Below are 23,950 nucleotides of genomic sequence, written 5' to 3'. Positions count from 1 at the left end.
GTTTCCCCTTTATCAACAAAACAGGATGAATGAAACACCACAGAAGAATGAGATAATGTGGTGGTAGCGTAGTTAAGATGAATAAACAAAACATTGGTTGGCAGGTAATAGTATGTTCAATTAATTGCGCACCTTTTAGAAAATTCTATTTTAATTCGTGCTTCCTTACAAAGGAGCATGTTATTTCCTGCCAACCAATATTTTGTTAATTCATCTTAACTACGCCACTACCACATTATCTCATTCATCTGTAGTGTTTCATTCATCCTGTTTTGTTGATAAAGTGGAAACCCGAAACGTTCATTTGATCTGTTTTTGTAATTAAATTGAAGGTTACATTTAATTTCACATTATTATTTATATCTTTATATTACGTTATATCATGGCGTCGAAGAATAGGATATATTGTATTCCAAGAAAAACCCTATACTATCAAATTAGATAATGGTATTTGATTTTTAAACGAACACTTGAATTGGTAAGATATAATATAGGACCGTCTTTGCATTGCAGGTTTTTTTTTTTTTTCTTTATTTTAATCGTTCTCCTTTTTAAGCTTTCCTTTTATTGGGATCTATTAGAGAGTGTAATGAGTATAATATCAGCAAAAGTTAAATATTAAAAAAATTTTTTTGGGTCATAGCCACATTATTTCCTTTGTGTATTTTCTCACAAGGCGTCGTGCCTTTTTTCCATTTAACAATATCTTTTCTAGCTATTTAGGGACAAATTTAACAATTACCATAGGACTCTCAAACTTGAAGTTGGAATTTTTATCGAGTTCCCAACTGCTGGACGACCTTGGGAATGAGATGAACATTTCAAGCAGAAGTGTTCAAGAATCATTTCATTATAAAACTCAATTATGGGCTTGTTTTGACATTGTTGTATTGGATAATATTTTGCGCTGAGAGTATTTTCATTGCAACAATGAGGCCATGACAATTTGGTTTATGAGACCTGTAAAAAAGTGTATATGAAACAACGACAAATAAAGCAGAAAGAACTAAATACAAGAAAGGCTGCTTTTTGGGGGTCAGGTGATGTTTAATTTTCTTGTATTTTTCTTTGCCTTGCTTTGTCTGGTACTGTTTCACACGCACAAGAGCCTGATCCGTAATTTGACATACTGCCGTATTCTGGAAAAATCCATATTTAAAATTTTGGTCACAAAACTCGTCTTCCAAATATCGATCGATTTAAAAGACTCCCATCTTGGCAAAAACTCTCAAACCTGGGACTTCGCGAAGTCTACACGGGTTATCGATCTTAGTTCCTTTGAATGTTAAGCTATCAAGCCCCCCCCCCCCCCATGTTAAATGAGCACACTTTTACACCATAATGTATGTGTAAATGAGACATTTTACACTAATGTATGGTAGTGAGCACACTTTTACACCATAATGTATGTGTAAGTGAGTACACTTTTACACCATAATGTATGTGTAAATGAGCACACTCTTACACCATAATGTATGTGTAAATGAGCACACTCTTCACTATGTATGTGTAGTGAGACACTTTACACATAATCTATGTGTAAGTGAGCAACTTTACACTATGTAGTGTAGTGGCACACTCTTACCATATTGTATGTGTAAGTGGCCACTCTTACACTAATGTATGTGTAAGTGAGCACTCTTACACCATAATGTATGTGTAAATGAGCACACTTTTACACCATAATGTATGTGTAAGTGAGCACACTTTTACACCATAATGTATGTGTAAGTGAGCACACTTTTACACCATAATGTATGTGTAAGTGAGCACACTTTTACACCATAATGTATGTGTAAGTGAGCACACTTTTACACCATAATGTATGTGTAAGTGAGCACACTCTTACACCATAATGTACGTGTAAGTGAGCCGTGTAAGTTCCAGGTCAATTGAGTAGATAACTAAGATGCCTTTCGTCTTAACGTAGACAATTCTTCATCACCCCGCCGGGGAAAAACAAATTAACACATAGCGGTTTTGAAGATTTAATGAACCATTGAGCTGGTAATTATTATCCCTGACCTGTTGTGTATTAATTTCCCAACGGGGGAACTAGCTGACATTGGCACAATTTCTATCTACCTGTACGAAAAGGTCAAAAGAATTAGTGCAACGTACGTATTCGTTTCCAGCAGTTATTGTGACCATTGTGTAACTTGATTGCTCATTGTTTTCCCGGTAGGAAGACAGTAGTAACTGCTTTTTAATATTGTAGTGCAATCTACGAGCATCGGTGACCGAATTCTGAGGCTATGTTGTCTAGTGGTATGACACTCGCCTCCAGAGCGGAAGGTCCTGGGTTTGAGTCAGGCTCTGCGTGGGGCATCATTGAGTTTGAATCTTTAGAAAACGATCTTTATTCACATTCTCTACCCGTCTCAGATGGGAAATGAGTGCCTGGCCCTTAACAGTGTTGTCTCCGTTTGAAAACAATTGTAATACCACCTTCATGTCTAGTTCTGCATATTATTGTGTTCTTGTTGGTCTGGGACCCCTTGTATAAGCGCTTTGAGCACGTTTAGTAGATATTGCACTATATAAAAGCACAATTTTTTTGAACCGGTAAATAAAGGTCAAGAGAATTAGTGCATCGTCTGTAGACGTTTTTAACAGCTGTGCAGTGTGTGTGTGTGTGTGTGTGTGTGTGTGTGTGTGTGTGTCACTTTATTGCTCATTACTTACCTGATAGGAAGACTATAACAACCGCTTTGTTGCTAACATGATACAGGCTTTCCATCTACTTCCCTTTCGCTCTCTCTCTCTCTCTCTCTCTCTCTCTCTCTCTCTCTCTCTCTCTCTCTCTCTTTCCTCTCTGCCCGTCTCTCTCTGTCAATCTCTCTGTCTCTCTTTGTCTCTCTCTGTGTCCCTCTCTCTCTCTCTGTCCGTCTCTCTCTGTCTCTCTCTATGTCTCTTTCTCTCTCTCTCTGTCCGTCTCTCTATGTCTCTCTCTATGTCTCTCTCTGTCTCTCTCTGTGCCCCCCCTCTCTCTGCCTCTCTCTCTCTCTCTCGCTATACATATAGCGAGAGAGAGAGAGAGAGAGAGAGAGAGAGAGAGAGAGGGGGGCACAGAGAGAGACAGAGAGAGACATAGAGAGACGGATATATATATATATATATATATATATATATATATATATATATATATATATATATATAATTAGTGGATATTGCGCGTTATAAAAGCTCAAGTGTTTGTTTTGTTTATTTTTTTTTACTTGTACGAACAGGTCAAAAGAATTAATGCATCGTATGTAACTTTTGTATTCGTTTCCAACAGTTCTGCCGTTGTTTTTAAAAACACAGTAAATGCAATGTTAACCATATAGCACATACTGTGTTCTTTAATAAAACGGCAGAGTTGTGCCTTTGTTAATTTTATTGTTATTGTTTTTTTTTTGTTCTCCTTGTAGGAAGACTATAATAACCTCTTTTTAATACTGTACCGCAATTTACGAACAACCGTGACCGATTTTTGAGGATATGTGATGTAGTGGTTGGTATGACACATGCCTTCGGATTCGAAGGTCCTAGGTTCGAGTCAGGATCTGAGCGGTGCATAATTGAGTCCTTGGAAAACGCTCTTTATTCATATTCTCTCACCGTAGCTACTCGGGTGTAATTCGAGAACTCCGTTAACAGGTCTATGTCTGAAAAAAATTGTAATTTCGCTTTATAGGCCTCTTGTCTCATCCTGCATGTTAAGAGTTGTTGATGAGTATGAGCCCATTGTATAGCGGGATATTGCGCTATTTTAAGTTAAGATTTTGTTTCTTTTTGTTTTCTTTGACTTATAACGAGAAGGTCAAAAGAATTAATTTATAGTATGTAGATGTTTCCAGCAGGTGTGACTTTGTGATGCTTTATTGCTCATTGTTCTCCTGGCAAGAAGACAATATCTGATTTCTTATGGCACATTGCAATTGGATTCAATAGTCTGATGTCACGTCGCCCAGCAGCGGCGGCCATCGTGGTTCGAAACAAAGATAATCTATACTTTTTATTCTTCATGCTGGCTAGAACTTTTCGTATGTCTTGTGATCAGAATGTGTAAAAGTCAAAAGATGATCAGATTTATAATGTTGTTTTTTTTTCCTTCTAGATACGCTTTTATGATCGTCGGAGAAATATTTCATAAAGGCGTCCGCCATTGTTCCGATAGTTTAGAGCCAGTTACTAAGTTACCATGAGTCATTACGAGGGAAGTGACGTCATGACTGTTGAAGCGTATTTACGAACACCAGTGACAAATCAAGGGGCAGCGCAGCTCAGCGGTACGGTCTTTGCTTCGTACCCGAAATGTAAGGAGTTCGATCACCCGTCGCTGCCCTGTGCGGCCTTGAGCAAGTCACCTCCTCGCCCTACGAGACGACTTAGTAGCAGTTAGTAGTAGTTAGTACTTAGTACTTATAAATAAAACCGTGCCTGTGAAAGCAAAGTAAATAAATAAATAAATAAATAAATAAATAAATAAATAAATAAATAAATAAATAAATAAATAAATAAATAGATAAATAAATAAAAAAATGCACAACAAAAGTGTTTCCCATCAAAAATAATTATTTTATAGTCATATTTCATTTGCTCAAGAGCCGGCTCTCCAATTTATTACTTCACATCTGCTTTCCTCACGGAGTTCGTTACGCGATATTCCATTACAACGCAATGTACTTTGAATACACTCTGTGTGAGGTTTGAGGGCAACGATGTAGTATGTACTCGAAAATCCTTGATTAGTTACAAGTTGGCAAAACAGTACAAGTTGTACAAGTTGTAGAACAGTAAAATTCTGATGTTATTCGTGAGGACATGAAAGGATTTGATGTCGAATAAAAATGTTTAATGAGGATTATAACACCTACCCTTTCCTGCACATAGATATTTGTATAACTCGCACTTTTTAAAAACCAGTACACGACAATTAAGTGGAGGAACCAAAAATTTATCATAAATTTTTGTTGTAAAATCATGGCAAGAGTTTACAACAAAGATTTATGATGTGCTTTTGTATTTATACTTAATCACTACAATGCTCTCCAACCATCTCCGTTCTCTCTCTCTCTCTCTCTCTCTCTCTCTCTCTCTCTCTCTCCATCTCTCTCACTCTCTCCCTTTGAGAAGATATATATATATATATATATATATATATATATATATATATATATATATATATATATATATATTACGTGAAAATATTTCCGTAAAAATTCGTTCAAGATAGGTATTTATAGTGCAAAGTTCTTAACGCTCCCGATTAGTGACATAATGTGCATTGTCTTCATGGGGTATGACGCCTCTAAGTACTATAATTAAGGAAGTTCAAAGCTCTAGATGTAGTGAAAAAGTCTGTTCTACCTGACCGAGATAAAGTAAAGTTCTTTGAGTGTGAACTCAGGTCACAGAACCCTGGCCGTCTATATTATTTTGAGTAAAGCTGGCATAAAAAAAAACAAACTCGGGGAACCATTTCCCCGACTCTTACTGCCATATCATTTGGCATAGAATTGCGTTCTTCTTCTTCTTCTTCTTCTTCTTCTTCATCATCATCATCATCATCATCATCATCATCATCATCATCTTCTTCTTCTTCTCTTCTTCTTCTTCTTCTTCTTCTTCTTCTTCTTCTTCTCTTCTCCTTCTTCTTCTTCTTCTTCTTCTTCTTCTTCTTCTTCTTCTTCTTCTTCTTCTTCTTCTTCTTCTTCTTCTTCTTCTTCTTCTTCTTCTTCTTCTTCTTCTTCTTCTTCTTCTCCTTCTGCTACTTCTTCTTCTTCAACTTCTTCCTTCTTCTTCTTCTTCTTCTTCTTCTTCTTCTTCTTCTTCTTCTTCTTCTTCTTCTTCTTCTTCTTCTTCTTCTTCTTCTTCTTCTTCTTCTTCTTCTTAGTTTCCCTCTCCTTTACCATCACATAAAACGACAGACCCAGACAGAATAAATGTCGCTGTCCATATCCAATAACAAAAGATCCTGACTTCATTAAAGTCCCATGTTTTAAAAGAGTTATGGACAAGATGAGTCACGGAAAGAGAAAACATCAAACAGAATGGCATTGGATGGATTAAATTATAAGAAATAAAGTACTTCTGGTGACTGTAAAGCACAGAAAGCTGGTGTACTATGGCCATGATATACGATGCCACTACAGTCTCCAGAAGTCAATACTTGAAGGAAAGATTAATGGGAAAAGAGGGGAGAGGGAGACAACGAAAGAGCTGGTTGGGAAATATAAAAGAATTGATTGGGAGCATGATGGAGGACTGCTCAGAGATGGCGCTAGACAGAGAATTGTGGAAGACCATGGCATCCAACCTCTATGAGCGGCTATGTGGTCTTGCGGTAAGACACTCGGTTTCGGATCGGAAGGTTCTGGGTTTCAGTCTCGCTTGGCGCATAGTTCAGTCCTTTGGAAAAGGCTCTTTGCTAACATTCTCTCAACGTACTCAGGTGTAAAATGAGTAACTAACCGTTAACAGCGTTGTCTCTGTCCGAAAAAAATGTAATATCGCCTAACCGGCGTCATGTCCCGTCCTATATGTTAAATGTTGCTAAGGGCCAGGGACCCCTTGTAAAGCGCTTTGAGCACGTTCAGTGGATATTTTACGCTAGTATATAAAAAGCTTATTTCTTTTAATGAGAAGGAACACCGGTGAGGTAAAGTAAGGACAAAGTAAGGGTCATTTTAATCGATCGTTGATTTTAAGAAAGACTTTTCTTGCCAACATTTTAAAAGCGTGTCTTAACAGAGACACATCAAAGGTGAAATAAGCCCTATGCCCTGGGTACACGTATTTGCAGGTCTGACAACCGAACGCATGTCTGTGTCTGATTTGACTTTGTTGTAATGGACACTATTTTCCGAGAGTTTTAAAGAGTATTTCCATTACAACAATGAGCCCATAACCAAATCAGTTATCAGACCTGCAAAGATGTCTACGTTGCCCGTGTCTAATCATAAGTTTATCAAAAAGGCGTGCAAAATTCGTCACAATTTCTGAACTAATCTTTCATGACAAAACCCATGTGAAAACGTGTCTGTTCCATCTATATTGACATAACACACTCTCATTTTTGATGGGTATCTCAGGCCCTCTGGGAGTCCGTTAAGGTGCGGTTTGCTACAGCTCATATTTCCAATATTTTAAGATTATTTTTATTAGAAAACATTGATTTGTTTAGTTTTATTGATCTTCTATATTGTAGAGATATGTTTTAAGGGAATTAAGGGTAACAAAAATACTCCTCGCCCCTCTCCACCTCCTCCTCCTCATCATCAACCATATTATTATTATTATTATCATTCTTCTTCTTCTTCTTCTTCTTCTTATTATTATTATTATTATTATTATATTATTTTATATTATTATTATTATTATTATTATTATTATTATTATTATTATTATTATTATTATTATTATTATTATTATTATTATATATCATATCATCATCATCATTCATCTATTACTATATTATCATAGTATTATTTACTTCTTCTTCTTCTTCTTCTTCTTCTTCTTCTTCTTCTTCTTCTTCTTCTTCTTCTTCTTCTTCTTCTTCCTCTTTTCTTCTTCTTCTTTTTCTTCTTCTTCTTCTTGTTCTTCTTCTTCTTCTTCTTCTTTAAAAGAAAATCATTATGACTATCATTATTATAATTATAATTATAATAATGATAATTATTATTATTATTATTATATTATTATTATATTATTATTATTATTATTATTATTATTATTATTATTATTATTATTATTATTATTATTATTATTATTATTATTATTATTATATTATATTATTATTATTATTATCATCATCATCATTCTTCTTCTTCTTCTTCTTCTTCTTTTTTTATTTTATATTATTATTATTATTATTATTATTATTATTACTATTATTAATGTTATTATCATTATCATCATCATCCTTATCATCAGCATCATTACCATTAGCATACATATTCTACTTCTTTTCGTCTTCTTCTTCTTCTCCTCCTCCTCCTCCTCCTCCTCCTCCTCTTCCTTCCTATCCCCTCATCCTTCTAATTAGTTTACATCATTTTAGGTGCCACAGAAATCAATGTTGATCCCATTCACGGTATTGCAGCCAAACTGGAGTATAAAATCTTTATCTTTCAACTGCTCACGTCTCCTTTTTCAATCCTTTCCCAGACAAGTTGTGCATTTCAGACAAACTCAAATATAGATCGACTTTCACTTATTTGCAGGTCTGATAACCCAATTCCTTTTGGGCTCATTGTTGTATTGGAAATCTTTAAAATAAGACGCAAAATATTGTCCATTACAACAATGTTAAACTAGGCCCTTCAGGGGGTTCGGATGTCAGACCAGCATATATGAACACGTCGGTGTTGATAAAAGCTAGATTCTAAAGATAATTCCATTCCCACGAGAGGTCACTGTCATTCGATAACATTATCATACAACACTTAATCGTATGCATTTCTTATTCATTTAGAATCAAACTATTCAGAAAATTCAGTAAAATGAAGAAAATTTCAGGAAAAAAAAACAAACACCTGGAAATACTTAGAAAAGGTATGGCCGATAACTCCGTGGCAAAAGCGACTGCTCGCCGATCTTCTCTCTCTCTCTCTCTCTCTCTCTCTCTCTCTCTCTCTCTCTCTCCCACTCTCTCCCTTTCTCTCCCCCCCCCTCTCTCTGTCTCTGTCTTCTCTCTCTCTCTCTCTCCATCTCTCTCTCTCACTCACTTACTCTCACTCTCTCTCTTTCTCTCTCTCTCCCTTCTCTTTATCTCTGTCTCTGTCTTTTCTCTCTCTCTCTCTCTCTCTCTCTCTCTCTCTCTCTCTCCCTATCTCTTAGCCAGGCAGTCGTTGTCGCATCAATTGGATATCTATTATACTCCCTGACACCGTTATATTTATATTCTCTGTTTTTATCCGGCGCTTCTCTTTACTCTATATTCTCATCATCCAATTATTGTGATATATTGAAAATTGACCCTCCTTCTCACGGAGGTCTTAAAATAACAACTTTTAGATCAGATGTCGATCATCGTTAAACAAAATAGAAATTGAGCTGGTATAAAGGGCAATATCCAATAACTGTGCTCAAATCGCTTTAGAGAAGGTCCCAAGTTAACATCAACACTTAACATGTAGAACACGACATGGCACATGTTAGACGATATTACAATTTTTCGACAGAGACAACGTTCATAACGGTCATGTATTATCTGTACAATTGAGTACTTTGAGAGAATGTGAATAGAGAGCTTTTTTTCCAAGAACCCAACTCTATGCATCGCTCAAAGCGAGACTCGAACCCAAGACTATCAGATCCGAAGGCGAGTGTCATACCACTGGACGACAAAGACGCACATGAAGACCCTCAACTTATTAAAAATCATTATTTCCCACACGGCTTCCACGCACCATAGATTGATAAGCAGCTCACAACATTACTATCCGGAAGTATAACGGGCCAACACACAAAACTATGTGTAACCGTAAACTTTTATAGTCTGGTTAATACAGTTTAGTGAGGATTACAGGATGGCAAACAAACAATAACAAAGACCCGAGTGACGTCAAATTTATTCTATCTTTAGATAGTTCGAAGATGACGTCACTCAGGTCTTTGTTATTGTTTTTTGCCATCCGCGTTTATGAGTAATGCTCACTGAACTGTATTAACCCGACTACAAACGTTCATGGATACACACAGTTTTGTGTGTTGGTCCGTTATACTTCCGGATGGCAATGTTTTGAGCTTCTTAGCCAAGCGCATACTATCTATACAGCCCTTTGATAAATCACACGAAGTTTGATATCTTTACTCTTAACTATTCCCAGGATTATTCCCTGACGGTGTTCCTTCGTCAATCTTGGATTGACAAGAGACTCACGTACGAGAAACTGGAAGGAGTGGATAAGTTGGAATTGGACCCAAAAGTCATGAGCAATGTAAGTTTTTACCCCAGATGATAATAGCGAGTTAACAATTACGTTTCCAGGACCTTAACGATCGACCAACGACGGGGAAGAGAGTCAGGAATGTTCTCAGATGTCGCCACACGACGCCCGGTGCTAAATCGCGCATCGGGCGTCGTGATGCGATGTCTGAGGACAGATCCTGGTTTTCTTCCTTGTCGTTGGTCGATCGGTTAGGTTCCGGGAACATAATCGTTAACTCGTTAATATTGAAGCTTTCAAAAAAAAAATGTCAAGTCAGTAAACATAGCATTTGAGAATAGATGATATGTGTTTAAGTAGAATACTATACTCACCAATCCTGCCTGCCACATCAATAATTGTACTAATTCCCAAAACTGTGCGTGGCTCACCTTCGTACCCGAAAGTTACCCGCCGCAGCGCTGTGTGACCTTGAGCAAGTCACCTCGCCCTAGCTCAATTTGCGGTGCTGCACTGCGGCTGACGCCTGTGTTATTAATTCCAGTCTTCCCTTGGAATAGACCCTAATGACAAATTTCCCCGATGGAATGAATAAAGGAATTTTATTTATTTATTATTAATTTATTTAACTTAAAAAGTTTACAGTCGGTTAGAGAGAATAATTTAGTGAGAAGTAATATCCCGTTTTTGTTTTTGGCCCATTAGGTCGAGGACTAATGGGCCAAAAACAAAAAGAACTTCTTTTGACTGTGAAGCACAAAAAGCTGTCATATTTTGGACATATGCGAAGACATGATAGTCTCGAAAAAAGGATAATGGAGGGAAGAATTGAAGGAAAGAGGGGCAGAGGAAGACAAAGGAAATCCTGGACAGATGGCATTAAGGAAGCTACAGGACGGCGCATGGCAGACTGTAACGAGGCTGCAATGGACCGTGAAGGATGGAAGGCCATGACATCCGACCTCTGGAAAGAGATGGAACCCGGGTAAGGTAATATCCCGTTTGTAGAAACCTGAGCCAAATTGAAGTTTTATTACAAATAAACACCGACTTGACACAGCCTGAGGTAGGTGCGTACCGTCTACTATTTAAATAAATATTAGCACTTCAGAAGGTTCATGTCTTCGTATTCCAATCTTGGTTTTTACTGTATTATGAGATCGATTAATTTTTGTTTTATATTTTTTCGAAGTGATACCAAGCTGCTAGAAGCTGTGGACTGTCCTAATAATAATGATAATAACAGTAATAATAATAATAATAATAATAATAATAATAATAATAATAATAATAATAATAATAATAATAATAATAATAATAATAATAATACGAATCCTAATACTACTACTACTACTACTACTACTACTACTACTACTACTACTACTACTACTACTACTACTACTACTACTGCTACTACTACTACTACTACTACTACTACTACTACTACTACTACTACTACTACTACTACTACTACTACTAATAATAATAATAATAATAATAATATGTCTTTATATAGTGCCTTATACCGTATATCAATAAGCTCAAAGCGCTTAACAGTTATATTACAACTTTCACTCAAACAAACAACTACTCAAACATGCAGTATGAAACAAAGCAATATAATTCCACAGTGTGTTACATATCAAAGGAACTTTTTAAGATGTTTTTTTATGAAAGAATTCTGTATCATACTTTCTTCGATATGTCTTGAAAGGGAGTTACACATACGGGATTCTCTCCAATTTTGCGAGTCATTTTTGGCTTAACAAGAATGTGATTATCAGACTTCGATCTCAGATTTCTAAAAATTAACAAACAAAAATCAATATAACAGCTTTTAAAAAGAACGAAATACCAAAACTAGTAACGTTTCGGGATCAAGACCCTTCTTCAGCCAAAAAAAAACAAAAAACAAAAACAAAACACACACACACACACACACACACAAACCCGCAACACCTTTTCAAATATTCGAGATTATATAATTGTATGCCATTGTATAAGGCATTTAAAAGTGTCAGGCCCAATCGAAGGGCATAAAGTGGGCCAGGCAGGGCGACGTGACTTTTTCAAGACCACACATTGCAATGGAGGGTCGAACTCGTTACTTTAAGGGTACGAAGCAAAGAGCATACTCTGTGTCTCGCAACCCTTAACCCTCTTCTTACAACCTGTAGCAAAATCGTCACATTTGTTACGACACATGCATTTTTCTCATTCAGATTTATTTTGTACATCATAAACTTCGAAGAATGATCTTTGTTTAATTAATAAGAACATAAAGTTGTTTTGTAGAGTGTCATGTTTGAGTTTAAAAAATCGATTTTTCTTCTTTGAAAGCCTGTTATTTTGGGAAAATACAGAAAAGGATCAGTAAGGAGAGAGTTAATCATAGACTATCACGTGACAACGTGAGACTGACAAGGACACTATCTAGGATAAACGATGGGATCGATACCAGGGGACTTAGTAATCGTTATCCCTAATTTACATATCCCGAGATAACGCTTGCCAGATGCGTCTATCGACCAAGGTTAAGATGAGTATCAAGAATATTTAGAATACAATTGAAGGCTTGTTTTCCAAAACTCGTCAAGTCGATTTTTTGTACTTTTTGAGGTTTTCCTTCCATGACATGAATCGAAACATAAATTTTATTTTAAGCAACAACTGGCACAAGATTTGTATGAATTTGAAGTTTAAATATGATAAAATAATAGAGCGAAATATAAATTTTAGGGGAAATAATCCTCAATATCTCAAAATGGGGAAAAATAGAGTTAGGGAGTTTAGGAAAACCACTCTTCAATTCCTGGACACGGTTTCAGCTAAAAGATGGCAAGTCATTGATATGAAAGTGATTCACGTTTGATACTGATACTGACTCCCATTCCATATGTCTGCTGATTTCCGATTACTTTACCAGTGCACTGTTCGTGACGGCAGCAGCCTCTTATGGTTCTCACACTACTATGTTATGACGATCGACCCAATCAACAAAGTCCGGTCCGCATTCGTGCACCATCGCGAACCCGCCTGGTAGCATCGTCACAACACACCGTTCAACTAGATGCTCTGCGTGATGGCGAAATGAATAAGGCACTGCCTTTATACTCCAAATTCCAGAGCTTGCTCAATTGTCTTAATCGTTTCTATGTTACATGTTTGTGTTGAGAATATTGGCTGTTTAGCTTAAAAGCTGGATAACTAACTTCGTGACATTTGTGTCCCATGACCTCCAGATGTCGGGGAGAAGTGGCTCTTGATAGACTAGAATTTGTAGCGTCTTTTTGGGGGTGTCGAGGATAGCTCATACGGTAGATTCACGATTTCCCCGGGCAGGCGGAGTTGTACCAGTAAGGTCGCGGGTTCGAGCCCCCATCGCTGCAGCGACGTTTTTATTTTCTGTTGTCTTCTAGCACTTTCCTACACACTTCATTTCTTGCCTTTATACCAAAGATCAGGGCCCGGCTTTCAGCATCTTAACTGAGTTTGAAGCTTATCTCGCCTGCTGCTCACTTTGAGTGCTGTCTCGGTCTTATCTCGAGAATGATCCAAAAAATAACTCCCATGAAGATGAATAAAGAAATGTTTATTTCGAATGATTAGCTTTACTTTCAAAGATTTCAAGTAAACAACTATCTTTAAATTCTATGCAATCTAGTAAAAAGCTTCATTTTGAAATTCGTAAATATAACGTATCACAAAAAGAAACCCTGTCTAGACACCACGACATCAATAAACACACAATAAGCAATTACATGAAGAGAATGGATTAAAAAATGAAGACAGACGCAAGCAAAAGAGACACAAAACAACCCTAGAAATAATTGTTTAAAAAAAGCTTTTCATTTCATTTTAACATTTTGAAACCTAAGATATTTTCCCGTTCAGCCAATATTCTTCTAAGGATTCCCGTCTCTTATCTATCCCTACGGTTTTGTGGTCTAGCGGTAAGGCACTCACCATAGTACCGGAAGGTCTTGGGTTCATGTCCTGCTTTTAGCGGCGCATCGATGCGTCATTGGAAAATGATCTTTACCAACATGTTCTCACAGGTCGTTAACAGCATTGTCTCTGTTTTTTTTTAAATGTAACAGAGGTGTCATGGCTTCTCCAAAATTTTAAGTGTTGCTGTTTATAGTCATATATAAAGGAACGACACAAAACAAACAACGTGTCGGCCATTGGCCTTCATCAGGAGACAAACAAAACACAAAAATTTAAGGTTACAAAAAAATCACTCCCTTTATTTTTCTATCCATCTTATTGTCTCATTAGGCACCTCTAGCTTTTAATCTGTATTTAATTTACTCACTTTGCAGTGCGGCTTAACGACTGAACCCGTCGTTATCATGGGATGTTTTCGAGAAAGCTCTTTGTGGCTGATATATATATCTCCTGCTAGATGTGCGGCTATGTGGTCTTGTGGTATGACATTCGCTTTCGGATCGGAAGGTCCTGGGTTCGAGCCTCGCTCGGGGCATCGTTGAGTTCTTGGAAAAGGCTCTTTACTCACATTCTCTCACCGTACTCAGGTGTAAAATGAGTACCTGGCCGTTGACAGTGTTGTCTCTGTCCGAAAAATTGTAATATCACCTAACAGGCGTTATGTCTCGTCTTACATGTTGCATGTTGCTGTTCGCCTGGGACCCCTTGTAAAGCGCTTTGAGCACGTTTAGTGGATATTGCACTATATAAAAAGCTCAATTTTTAATTATTTTTTTTTTTTAATGAGATAAAATACATTTGTATCTGTTATCGTTCTCTTTCATCAGATCTGGGTTCCTGACCTGTTCTTCACCAACGAGAAGAGGGCTTCCTTCCACGAGGTGACTGTTCCCAACAAGCTAATGCACATCTTTCCCGATGGAACAGTGCTTTACAGTGCAAGGTTAGCCGGCATGGCATTGATAATCCATTTTAACATTCAAACAATAAAGCAGAGATCTCATCTCATCTCATGTAGTTCCATATCTGAAGCAGACGTCGGAGGTCATCTTCCGCCAAGCTGATCTATCTCTTGCCAATTCTATTAAAGCAGCGCCACCTTTCTCAGCTTCATCTGTCCAAGTTCTTATCCCTTTCAAATACGTTATTCTTTGTCTTCCTCTTATTCTTTTTCCATTCATCTTTCCAGTCAAGGCGAGTATTTCCAAACCAGGGTGGCGGATAATGTGTCCTAAAAATTCCATTTGGCGTTTGATGATTTTTGTTATCAGTGATCTTTTTCTGTTTGCCATTTCTAAAATTTCTTCATTTCTTTTCCTTTCCATCCATGACACCCTCATCATTCTTCTGTAAAACCACATTTCCACTGCCTCCAGTCTTTTATATGAAAAGGTGTTGTCTGTAAAAGCCGACGTGCACGTGCACAGTTGCAGGTCTGATAACCCAATTCCTTACGGGCTCATTGCTGTAATGGAAATTTTTTTTTAAATGACGTAAAATTTTGTCCATTACAACAATGTTAAACTAGGCCTATAAGTTACTTCGGATGCCATACCTGCAAATATATATATATATATATATATATATATATATATATATATATATATATATGTATATATATATATATATATATATATATATATATAATTTTTTAAAATATTATATATATATATATATATATATATATATATATATATATATATATATATATATGGTTTATACATTTGAAGAGTGGTTTTCCAAAACTCCCTAACTCCGTTTTTTTCCTATTTTGAAATATTGAGGATTATTTCCCTTAAAACGTCTCATTCGGTTTGTTATTTTATTACATTTAACCTTTAAATTCACGCAAATCTAAGGAAAGTCTTGTGCCAATTGATGCTTAAAATAAAGTTGAAATTTCAATTAATTTATCTCATGGATGGAAAATCTCAAAAAGTAGACAAATCGACTAAACGAGTTTTGGAAAACCAGCCTTCAATTAAACTCAACTTTGTGTTAATTGTAACATGGTTTGGCAATGGAGTTAATAAAGTATTGAAACTAAAGCATTATATATACCTTGTTTAACAGAGCAGTTATGTGAGATAAAATCTCTTGGTATTAAAATGATATCCGCGTGTCTAAGATCGGAGATCAAGGAAAAGTCATAAAAATGTTCATAATCTTACTTTAAAAAGTTCTAGAAATAAACAAAGTATGAACAAAACCATTTTTGGGTTCAATTCTCCTCACTCGAAGAATAGCAAATTAAATTGACAATATTTTAATCTGAATTATAATGAAGTAGGAAACAACAAGATTACTAATTGTTATTTAATAGCAAAGCTAACAGTCCCTCTTATATTAAAGACCTTCTAAACATCTATGTCCCCAATAGAAACATGAGGTCAAGCAATGACCAATCGATCCTTGTCAAACCTAAGACCTTGCGTAAAATAGGTGAACAGCCTTTTCAATTTTCTGCCCCCTATTTTTGAAACTCTCTCCCATCACACGTGAGATGCTCGGTTTCGTTGGCAACTTTCAAATCTCGCTTAATTTTTTTTCTTTTTACGTCATAAGTTGCAATACTATTATCATATTTTGGTGTTATTAAATTGAATTCGTATCACTTTTCCATCAACACTTGTCATACCGTAATATTGTTTGTTTATATTACTGTACAGCGCGTAGATTCTGCGGCAACGGGGTATATCGCTACATAAATGCCATTTATTTTTATTATTTATTATTAAAACTGCAGTGAAAAAGTACCAGAAAAATATCGCCATTTTCTCTTGCATCTTCAGGATATCTATGACCTTGAGTTGTGACATGAACCTGGTGAAGTTTCCATTCGACTCACAGATCTGTCACGTCAGTATGGAGAGTTGTAAGTACAAACAATGGTAAAAGAGATTAAAATATTTTATCCTTCATGACCGTGCGCCCAGATTTCAAGATGGCGGCCATTTATTCTTTAAAAAATAGGGTTAGGCGTCAAAATGGTTTGTAAAGCCGTTGTTAAATTTTTTACCGACGAGCACAGCATTACTGGCGAATCTAAAACTTATAGAACTATATTTTTCAGATTGATATACAAGTATCTAGCAAACCTTTTTAAATCAATTGTAATTCAGTCACTGGTAAACTCAAATAGTCCGAAAATCTCCTACGACATAATGATCGGTCTTTTGATTTTTTGGAATCGCCGTCTGGCCGCCCTGACGCCAGATAAATTTGTGTGCACCTACAGACTTTTATTACCGGACCAAGTTTGTCGTTGATGGGTAAACAGATTCATCTCGATATATGTTGATGTCCACTATGGAGTAGTAGAACTGTGTTTAAATTGGACGAATGCCTGTTTGTAATAGTCTTTATTTACCCTGAAATATGGCGGGTTCCACTAGTTATTAAAAAGGATAAAGCATTTCCTACCGGTTTTCAAAACTGCATAGCATTCCCGGACTTGTAATGTTTATCATTCTCTAGATAGCCCCTCTCTAGATGACTTGGCGTTTTTAGTTTTATATTAACTTTCGTCAGCTGGCCAAAAAGAGTTAATACGTATAATTAAGCTTGCTTTTTTCCAATCAAGAGTCTGTGTTCATATATATCTTCCAGACAGTTACAGTACCAAGAACATCGTTTTTCAGTGGCACGAAGACCCGGTGATAAAGAGAGCCGATCTCAAGTTGCCACAATTTGAATTTAAAGACACCAAGATGGTGGATTGTACACAGACCTATCAAGGCACAGGTAATTATGACGTCATCATTTTGTGTGTTCGAAATCACAGTTGTTATGTTTGGATTATAACAGAGTTAAGTAATCCCTGTCTGTATGGCCTATATTTGCGACCCATAACCTTGACTCGATGAGATATAGGGGTGGACTGATATGTACATAATATGCAGGTCTGACATTCGAACTTAATTAAGGGCCTAGTTTAACATTGTTGAAATGGACATTATTTTGCGTCATTTTTTAAGATTTCCATTACAACAATGAGCCCATAATGAATTAGGTTATCAGACCTGCAAATATGTGCACGTCGGGTTGGACCAAATTATGAACATCGAATTCAAAGTGAAAACGAATACAGTTCCAAAATTTGAGAACTCATACTTCAAAAAAATACATTCTTATTTTTCGAGAAGGGGTATTCTTTTAAATAGGATTTCATGAGTTAGTCCTAAAATTCAATTTAAGCCCCCGGTTCACCCTGAGACTTACCGAATTGAGACAATGAGTCACAATTTTGGACCATTTCAGAATGGTATTGAGAGTGGCAAGTTTAGATAGGATAGTGATGAATATACTATTTATACTATATTGAAAAACTCGCGATTAACTGGTTCAATATTTCCAAAGATAACTTCATCTAAATTACTTTGTTTATATATTTTTCACATTTACATTGTGCCTCACTTTTCAAAGTTGTTGTCTTCTTTAAATGTAATAAATTCCTATTACTTATATCTCTTGTAATCTTGGTATTTATTCAAATTATTACGATGTTGGAATGCCTTTGCTTACCCCTGAAAACATCAGAGTAACAAAGAATATTTTCACAACAGAATTTCTTTTGAAAAAGAAAAAAATACAATGCCATATATCTAGATTACATTATTAGTGACAACTAAATAGTTTTTAGAAACCAAATACTATTGTTAAAATCACGCTTTAATATTTATTGTGAATACCAGTTCTCTTGTCTATATGAAAAGCTATGTATCAAAGTTAATTTCATTAATTAGATTTCATCGTTTGGGTTGATCAAATAACCAGTTTTAAAGTGAGGAGCAATGTTCACATTCTTCTGAATCTTAATGCCCACCTTCACTCATGACGATTTTGACATGAACAGTATCATTCAGGTGATAATTGATCTCTATGTAGAATAGAAACTGTCTGAAAATACTTTGATGATGTAATGTCAAACTGAGGATTCCAACGTTTCACATTCCTTTAGTATCCGACGTCCCAGGTATGTGATTAAGTCCTTGAATCAATTTAACCACAGAACAACGGTTCATATAAGGACTTTGTTAAAATTTTAAAATCATTCATGCAAGTTCTGCATCTCATTATCTTAAGCACATACGTTTACTTATAACAGAAAACCTTAAACAACTAGCCATCCATATTACTTAATGATATTATTACATAATGTTATAGAACTTTGGATTTAGCTGGCTTTTATCTATGACTTTTGACCCTATCGTGGCTGATCAAGAACTTATAAGGACCGTCGTGTTAGAGCTAGAAGAATTGCTATGGCTGATTACCATTAGATACACGTCCCGAGATTTGATGGTTTATAATTTTGTAACAATCAAAACAGGCCATAAAATGACAACATTTAAATATATTTTGTACAATATAGTCTTACAATAAAATGTCACCTCGTCTTTTTAACCCTCTCCTTACCAACTATTGGTAAATTGTCAGATTCGTCACGATGCAACCAACATTTAAAAAATTTTTAATTTCTCTTGTACATCATAAAAATCAAAGAAAATGAACAGTGTGTTGTAGAGCATATTTTGCTAAAGAAGTTATTTATCGCAAGAACTTACTGTATTGTGTTTGAGTAATAAAAATTCTATTTTTGTGTTAGACTAGTTGGGTGTGAAATTTTCGGGACAATCCTGAAAATGGTTGGTAAGGAGAGAGTTAAAACCTTTTGCTAAATTTTAAGTATTGCTCGAAGCAGCTGTTATTGATTTCTTTTATATAGGACAAGGAATGTGTATTTCATTGTAGCCAATGTTGTTTTTTGTGTTGGAATGTAAAGCTGCCAAAGTTCTCGATGTTGAAAATCTAGAGGCCCAAATCTAATTTACGATCTCTGAGATAACCATTGTGGCCTTTCCTATCTCTAGACATAATACTTTTGGTGGTTACCCATTTTTCCTATCTTTTTTTATTGGCATTATCTTTAAGATATCCGTTGGTGGAATTGTTTTGTTCTCTTGGCGGTTTTCTTTTTGATATGGCAATAGGATTCAATAGTCTGATGTCACGTCCGCCGAGCAACGACTAGCTTGGTTCTAAAAAAAAGAAAATCGGGACTTTTTATTCTTCATGCTGGCGGCTCGAACTTTTTCACATGTCATGTGATCAGAATGTATAAAAGTCAAAACATGATTAGATTCATAATGTTTTTCTCCTCTGGATACACTTATATGCTCGCCGGAGAAGTATTTCATAAGGCCGTCCGCCATTGTTCCGATAGTTTAGAACCAGTTACTAAGTTACTAAGCGTCATTGCGAGGGAAGTGACGTCACTACTCATGAACCCTATTCTGTTGGAACAATATCTATAATTTTAAATTTACTTTTATTATTTATTTTTAATTAATTTTCAAATTTTGGGAGTGCAAAATCCTGAAATAGAGCTCTATTAAACAATAATTGAAGCCTGTGTTTGTTTTATTTCATGTTGCATCAAGAATGGGTCTGTGTATTACCAAACCTTTTATCTTCTAAAATGTCAAGATAAGTCAAGTGGCTACACCATCTAGTTATTTGTTTACTTTCATCTCATGTTGTTGATCTGTCCGAGTGACGAATTCCTTGTGACACATATTAATATTCCACGAAAAGAAACCGGTTGATGTAAAATGGTGTCTCCCTAATTTACACACGTGATAATGGTGTATCATTGTAAATGAAAAAAATCCCGATGTGTATGAACAACCTTAATTTTCTTGTCAACTTTGAGTTTTGCAATCAAAAGTTTATCTTCTATTTACAATACATTTAAATGATTAAAATATTGTCAAAATTTAAGTTAAATCTCTCCAACTTCATGCAGGTCGTTTTTCTCAAGAAATGTGTTGTTTAAGTGACGTGGAATTTTGACTTTGTTCATATTTTTATCAGCAAAAGTTTTTTTAAACGTCTGGTTTTCTTTAATTCATTGTTACTCCAACTATAGATTGGGTTTTCTAATGTGACAGAGTAAAACAGGATAAAAATAACATAATTCGTTTGATGATTGATCACATTCTCTACAATCAAGTTTTTACAAGCTATTTTTGTATGAAATCACTTGACATTTTTTCCGGAAAAAAATAGATCTTAATAAATTTTGTTTTAAAAGGAACTTAACAATTACACTATGTTTTGACAAGTTCTTTTGAGTAACATTTTTTCCTGCCCCCCCCCCCCCCTCTCTCGCCACCCCAGAAACTACTCATTTGTAATGTATGTTGTTTCGATTTATCTATCGACTTACAAGTGACATTTTTATTTAAAAAAAAGTAGGCCTGCCTTTTACTTATCATAAAACATCAAATCTCGTGACCATATTGATGCTTCGCCTGTTTACTTACTCGGCATTAGAGACAAAATTATTATATTTATACTTGCAATCCTTATTTTATTAATCGCATTCTACATCTGCTTTTAGAAATGTTTTTGCTCGTTCATAATAAGCTTGAAATACAACATGCATGTTATATAGGCCACACGCATTTTTGATTGAAATACAATAATTCTGAAATAGAATGTTTATTAGCTGTATTAGAATCTCTTCATTCCCTAATATCAAGATCAACAAAAACGTTTGCTTTTTTTTTAGTGTTTGAATTTCAGACCGTCTTGTCTGAATCAGACAAGGAATTTAATGTAGGAAAGGATGTCGCTTTGTTTATACAAACAACGCAGAGAAAACCTGCTATAGGAAATGCGATTAGCGGAAGAGTAGCGTCCCTTGATTGGACGTCACCGGCGGAGAAGTAATTTGTAAACAAACCAACTACAAGCCAAGCCGCTCAAAAATACAAAATTTATTAGTCATAATGGTTTGTTTACAAATAACTTCTCAGCCATTGACGTCCGATCAAGGGACGCTACTCTTCCGCTAATCTCATTCCCCATTGATTGAATGCGTTTGTTGTTTGAGTCAATCCATTGATTATTAGTGACAAAGTAATCATTACTTGGGCCCGAGTGGGAAAGGTGGGACAGGTCGTAGCCATCGTTAACTTATAGCCTGACACTGACCAAAACATTATGTCAAAAGACAAGTCATTGGGCACAAAAGAGACAAATCGTGATTTGAATTCAATAGGTCAACCTAGTTTCATTGAGCACTACTAATGACAACTCACCAGACGCTGCATAAACCTAAAAAATGACGTCAAAAGATAATTCCTACTGGGTCCTAGCGTAGCCATCGTTAACTTATAGCGACACTAGAAGCGTGGCCTTCGTAAAGTTATGGCTTGATACTGACCAAAAAATGACGTCAAAATGCCAGTCTTTGGCCACAAAAGAAAACAAATCGTGAGTTGTATTCAGTAGTTCAACCAATGAAATAACTTGTTTCCATGAGCTCTACTAACGACAACTCACTAGGCGGTGCAAAAACCAAATAATGATGTCAAACTGCCAGTCCTTTTGGATTTCAGTATCAGGCTATATAATAACGACGGCTACGCTAGAAGCCACCAGGACTTATATTTTGACGTCGTTGTTTAGGTTTTGCAGCGTCCAGTGAGTTGTCGTTAGTATTGCTCAAGGAAACAAGTGATTCCATTGGTTGACCTAATGAATACAACTCACAATTTGTTTTCTTTTGTGGCCAAAGATAGGTCGTTTGACGTAATTTTTTGGTCATTGTCAGGCTATAAGTTAACGATGGCTACAGTCCTAGTGTCAGGCTATAAGTTATCGATGGCTAACCTAAGACCTAGTATGACCCATGTTTTGACGTCATATTTAGGTTTGTGAACGGCCTAGTGAGTTGTCTTTGGTAGTGGTCAAAGAAACAAGTGTTCTCATTGGTTGAACTATTGAATACAACTCACGATTTGTTTTATTTTGTGGCCAACGACTAGTATTTTGACGTAATTTGTAGGTCAGTATCAGGCCATGAGTTTACGAAGGCCACGCTTGAACCGTAGCCATCGTAAAGTTATAGCCTGACACTGACAAGAAATGACGTCAAAAGACCAGTCTTTTGCCACAAATGAAAACAAATCGTGAGTTGTATTCAATAGTTGAACCAATGAATGTTTGTTTCCTTGAGCCCTACTAATGACAACTCACTAGACGCTACACAAACCTAAAAAATAACCTCAAACTGCTAGTCCTAGAGGGTTCGAGTGTTAGACGAAATGTTAACGATGGCTACACTTGAACCCATTAGAACCTATAGTTTGACGTCACTTTTTAGGTTTTTGCACAGTCTAGTGAGTTGTCGTTAGTAGAGCTCAAGGAACAAGTGGTACCATTGGTTGACCTATTGAATACAACTCACGATTTATTTTCTTTTGTGGCCAAAGACAGACTTGTCATTTGACGTAATTTTTTGGTCAGTGTCAGGCAATAAGTTAACGATGGCGACTGTCAGTATCAGGCTATGAGTTTACGAAGGCCACGGACAGATATATCAGTATCGATAGTTCGAAGATGACGTCAATCAGGTCTGTGTTTTGTTTTTTGCCATCCGCGTCTATGAGTAATTCTCACTAAATCGTATTAAGCAGACTATAAACGTTCATGGTTACACACCGTTTTGTGTGTTGGTCCGTTATACTTCCGGATGGCAATGTTATGAGCTTCTTAGCCAAGCGCACACTATCACAAACAAAACAATGTGTAACCTTAAATGTTTATAGTCTGGCTAGTACAGTCCTGTAGTTCAGAGTGTGCTCAATAAATTATCAATTATCAGCATTATAAAATGAGTAAAAATACGGCCATTGCGACACTCGAGGCGTCTTTGATCATAGAATATCGCACAACTCAAGAGACCCCATGAGTGTCAAAACGGTCGTATTGGGCGAAATGTGAGTTGATCTTATTCATTTTCTTTACACACACACCACACACACACACACACACACACACAAACACACACACACAACCACACACACACACACATATATATATATATATATATATATTAATAAATACCACAATGTTGGAGTCAGTCTACATCGATGTTTCAGGCCTTTTCAGACATCGTCAGGACTGTGTGTTGGCTGAAAAGGCATGAAACATCGATGTAGACTGACTCCAACATTGTCGTAATTATTAAAATAATAATTCGCTCCATTGCTACATGTCGAGCACTATTCGTACTATATTTGTATCCAACATGATTCAATATATAT

General features: G+C 36.0%; 1 protein-coding gene across 4 annotated transcripts in view; it reads left to right on the top strand.

Annotated features, from left to right (window-relative positions):
* The window catches only part of LOC144970530 (glycine receptor subunit alphaZ1-like), a 163,369-nt gene that overhangs the window by 123,636 nt on the left and 15,783 nt on the right, over positions 1-23,950 (top strand). For 3 of the 4 annotated variants that reach the window (XM_078910269.1, XM_078910267.1, XM_078910270.1), the window contains 5 exons: positions 9,822-9,932; positions 14,660-14,775; positions 16,625-16,707; positions 17,442-17,576; positions 18,793-18,807. In XM_078910269.1, coding sequence (XP_078766395.1) covers positions 9,822-9,932; positions 14,660-14,775; positions 16,625-16,707; positions 17,442-17,576; positions 18,793-18,807 — 460 coding nt within the window. The remainder of the gene's footprint in view (positions 1-9,821; positions 9,933-14,659; positions 14,776-16,624; positions 16,708-17,441; positions 17,577-18,792; positions 18,808-23,950) is intronic. The other variant, XM_078910268.1, reaches the window with a different exon arrangement.

The sequence above is a fragment of the Berghia stephanieae genome, chromosome 4 (genome assembly GCF_034508935.2).
Source record: "Berghia stephanieae isolate SIO BIC M18660-M18661 chromosome 4, UCSD_Bste_1.3, whole genome shotgun sequence".
Taxonomy (NCBI): domain Eukaryota; kingdom Metazoa; phylum Mollusca; class Gastropoda; order Nudibranchia; family Aeolidiidae; genus Berghia; species Berghia stephanieae.
The sequence above is the reverse complement of the archived record's forward strand: the minus strand, read 5'-3'. Positions and strand labels throughout refer to the sequence as shown.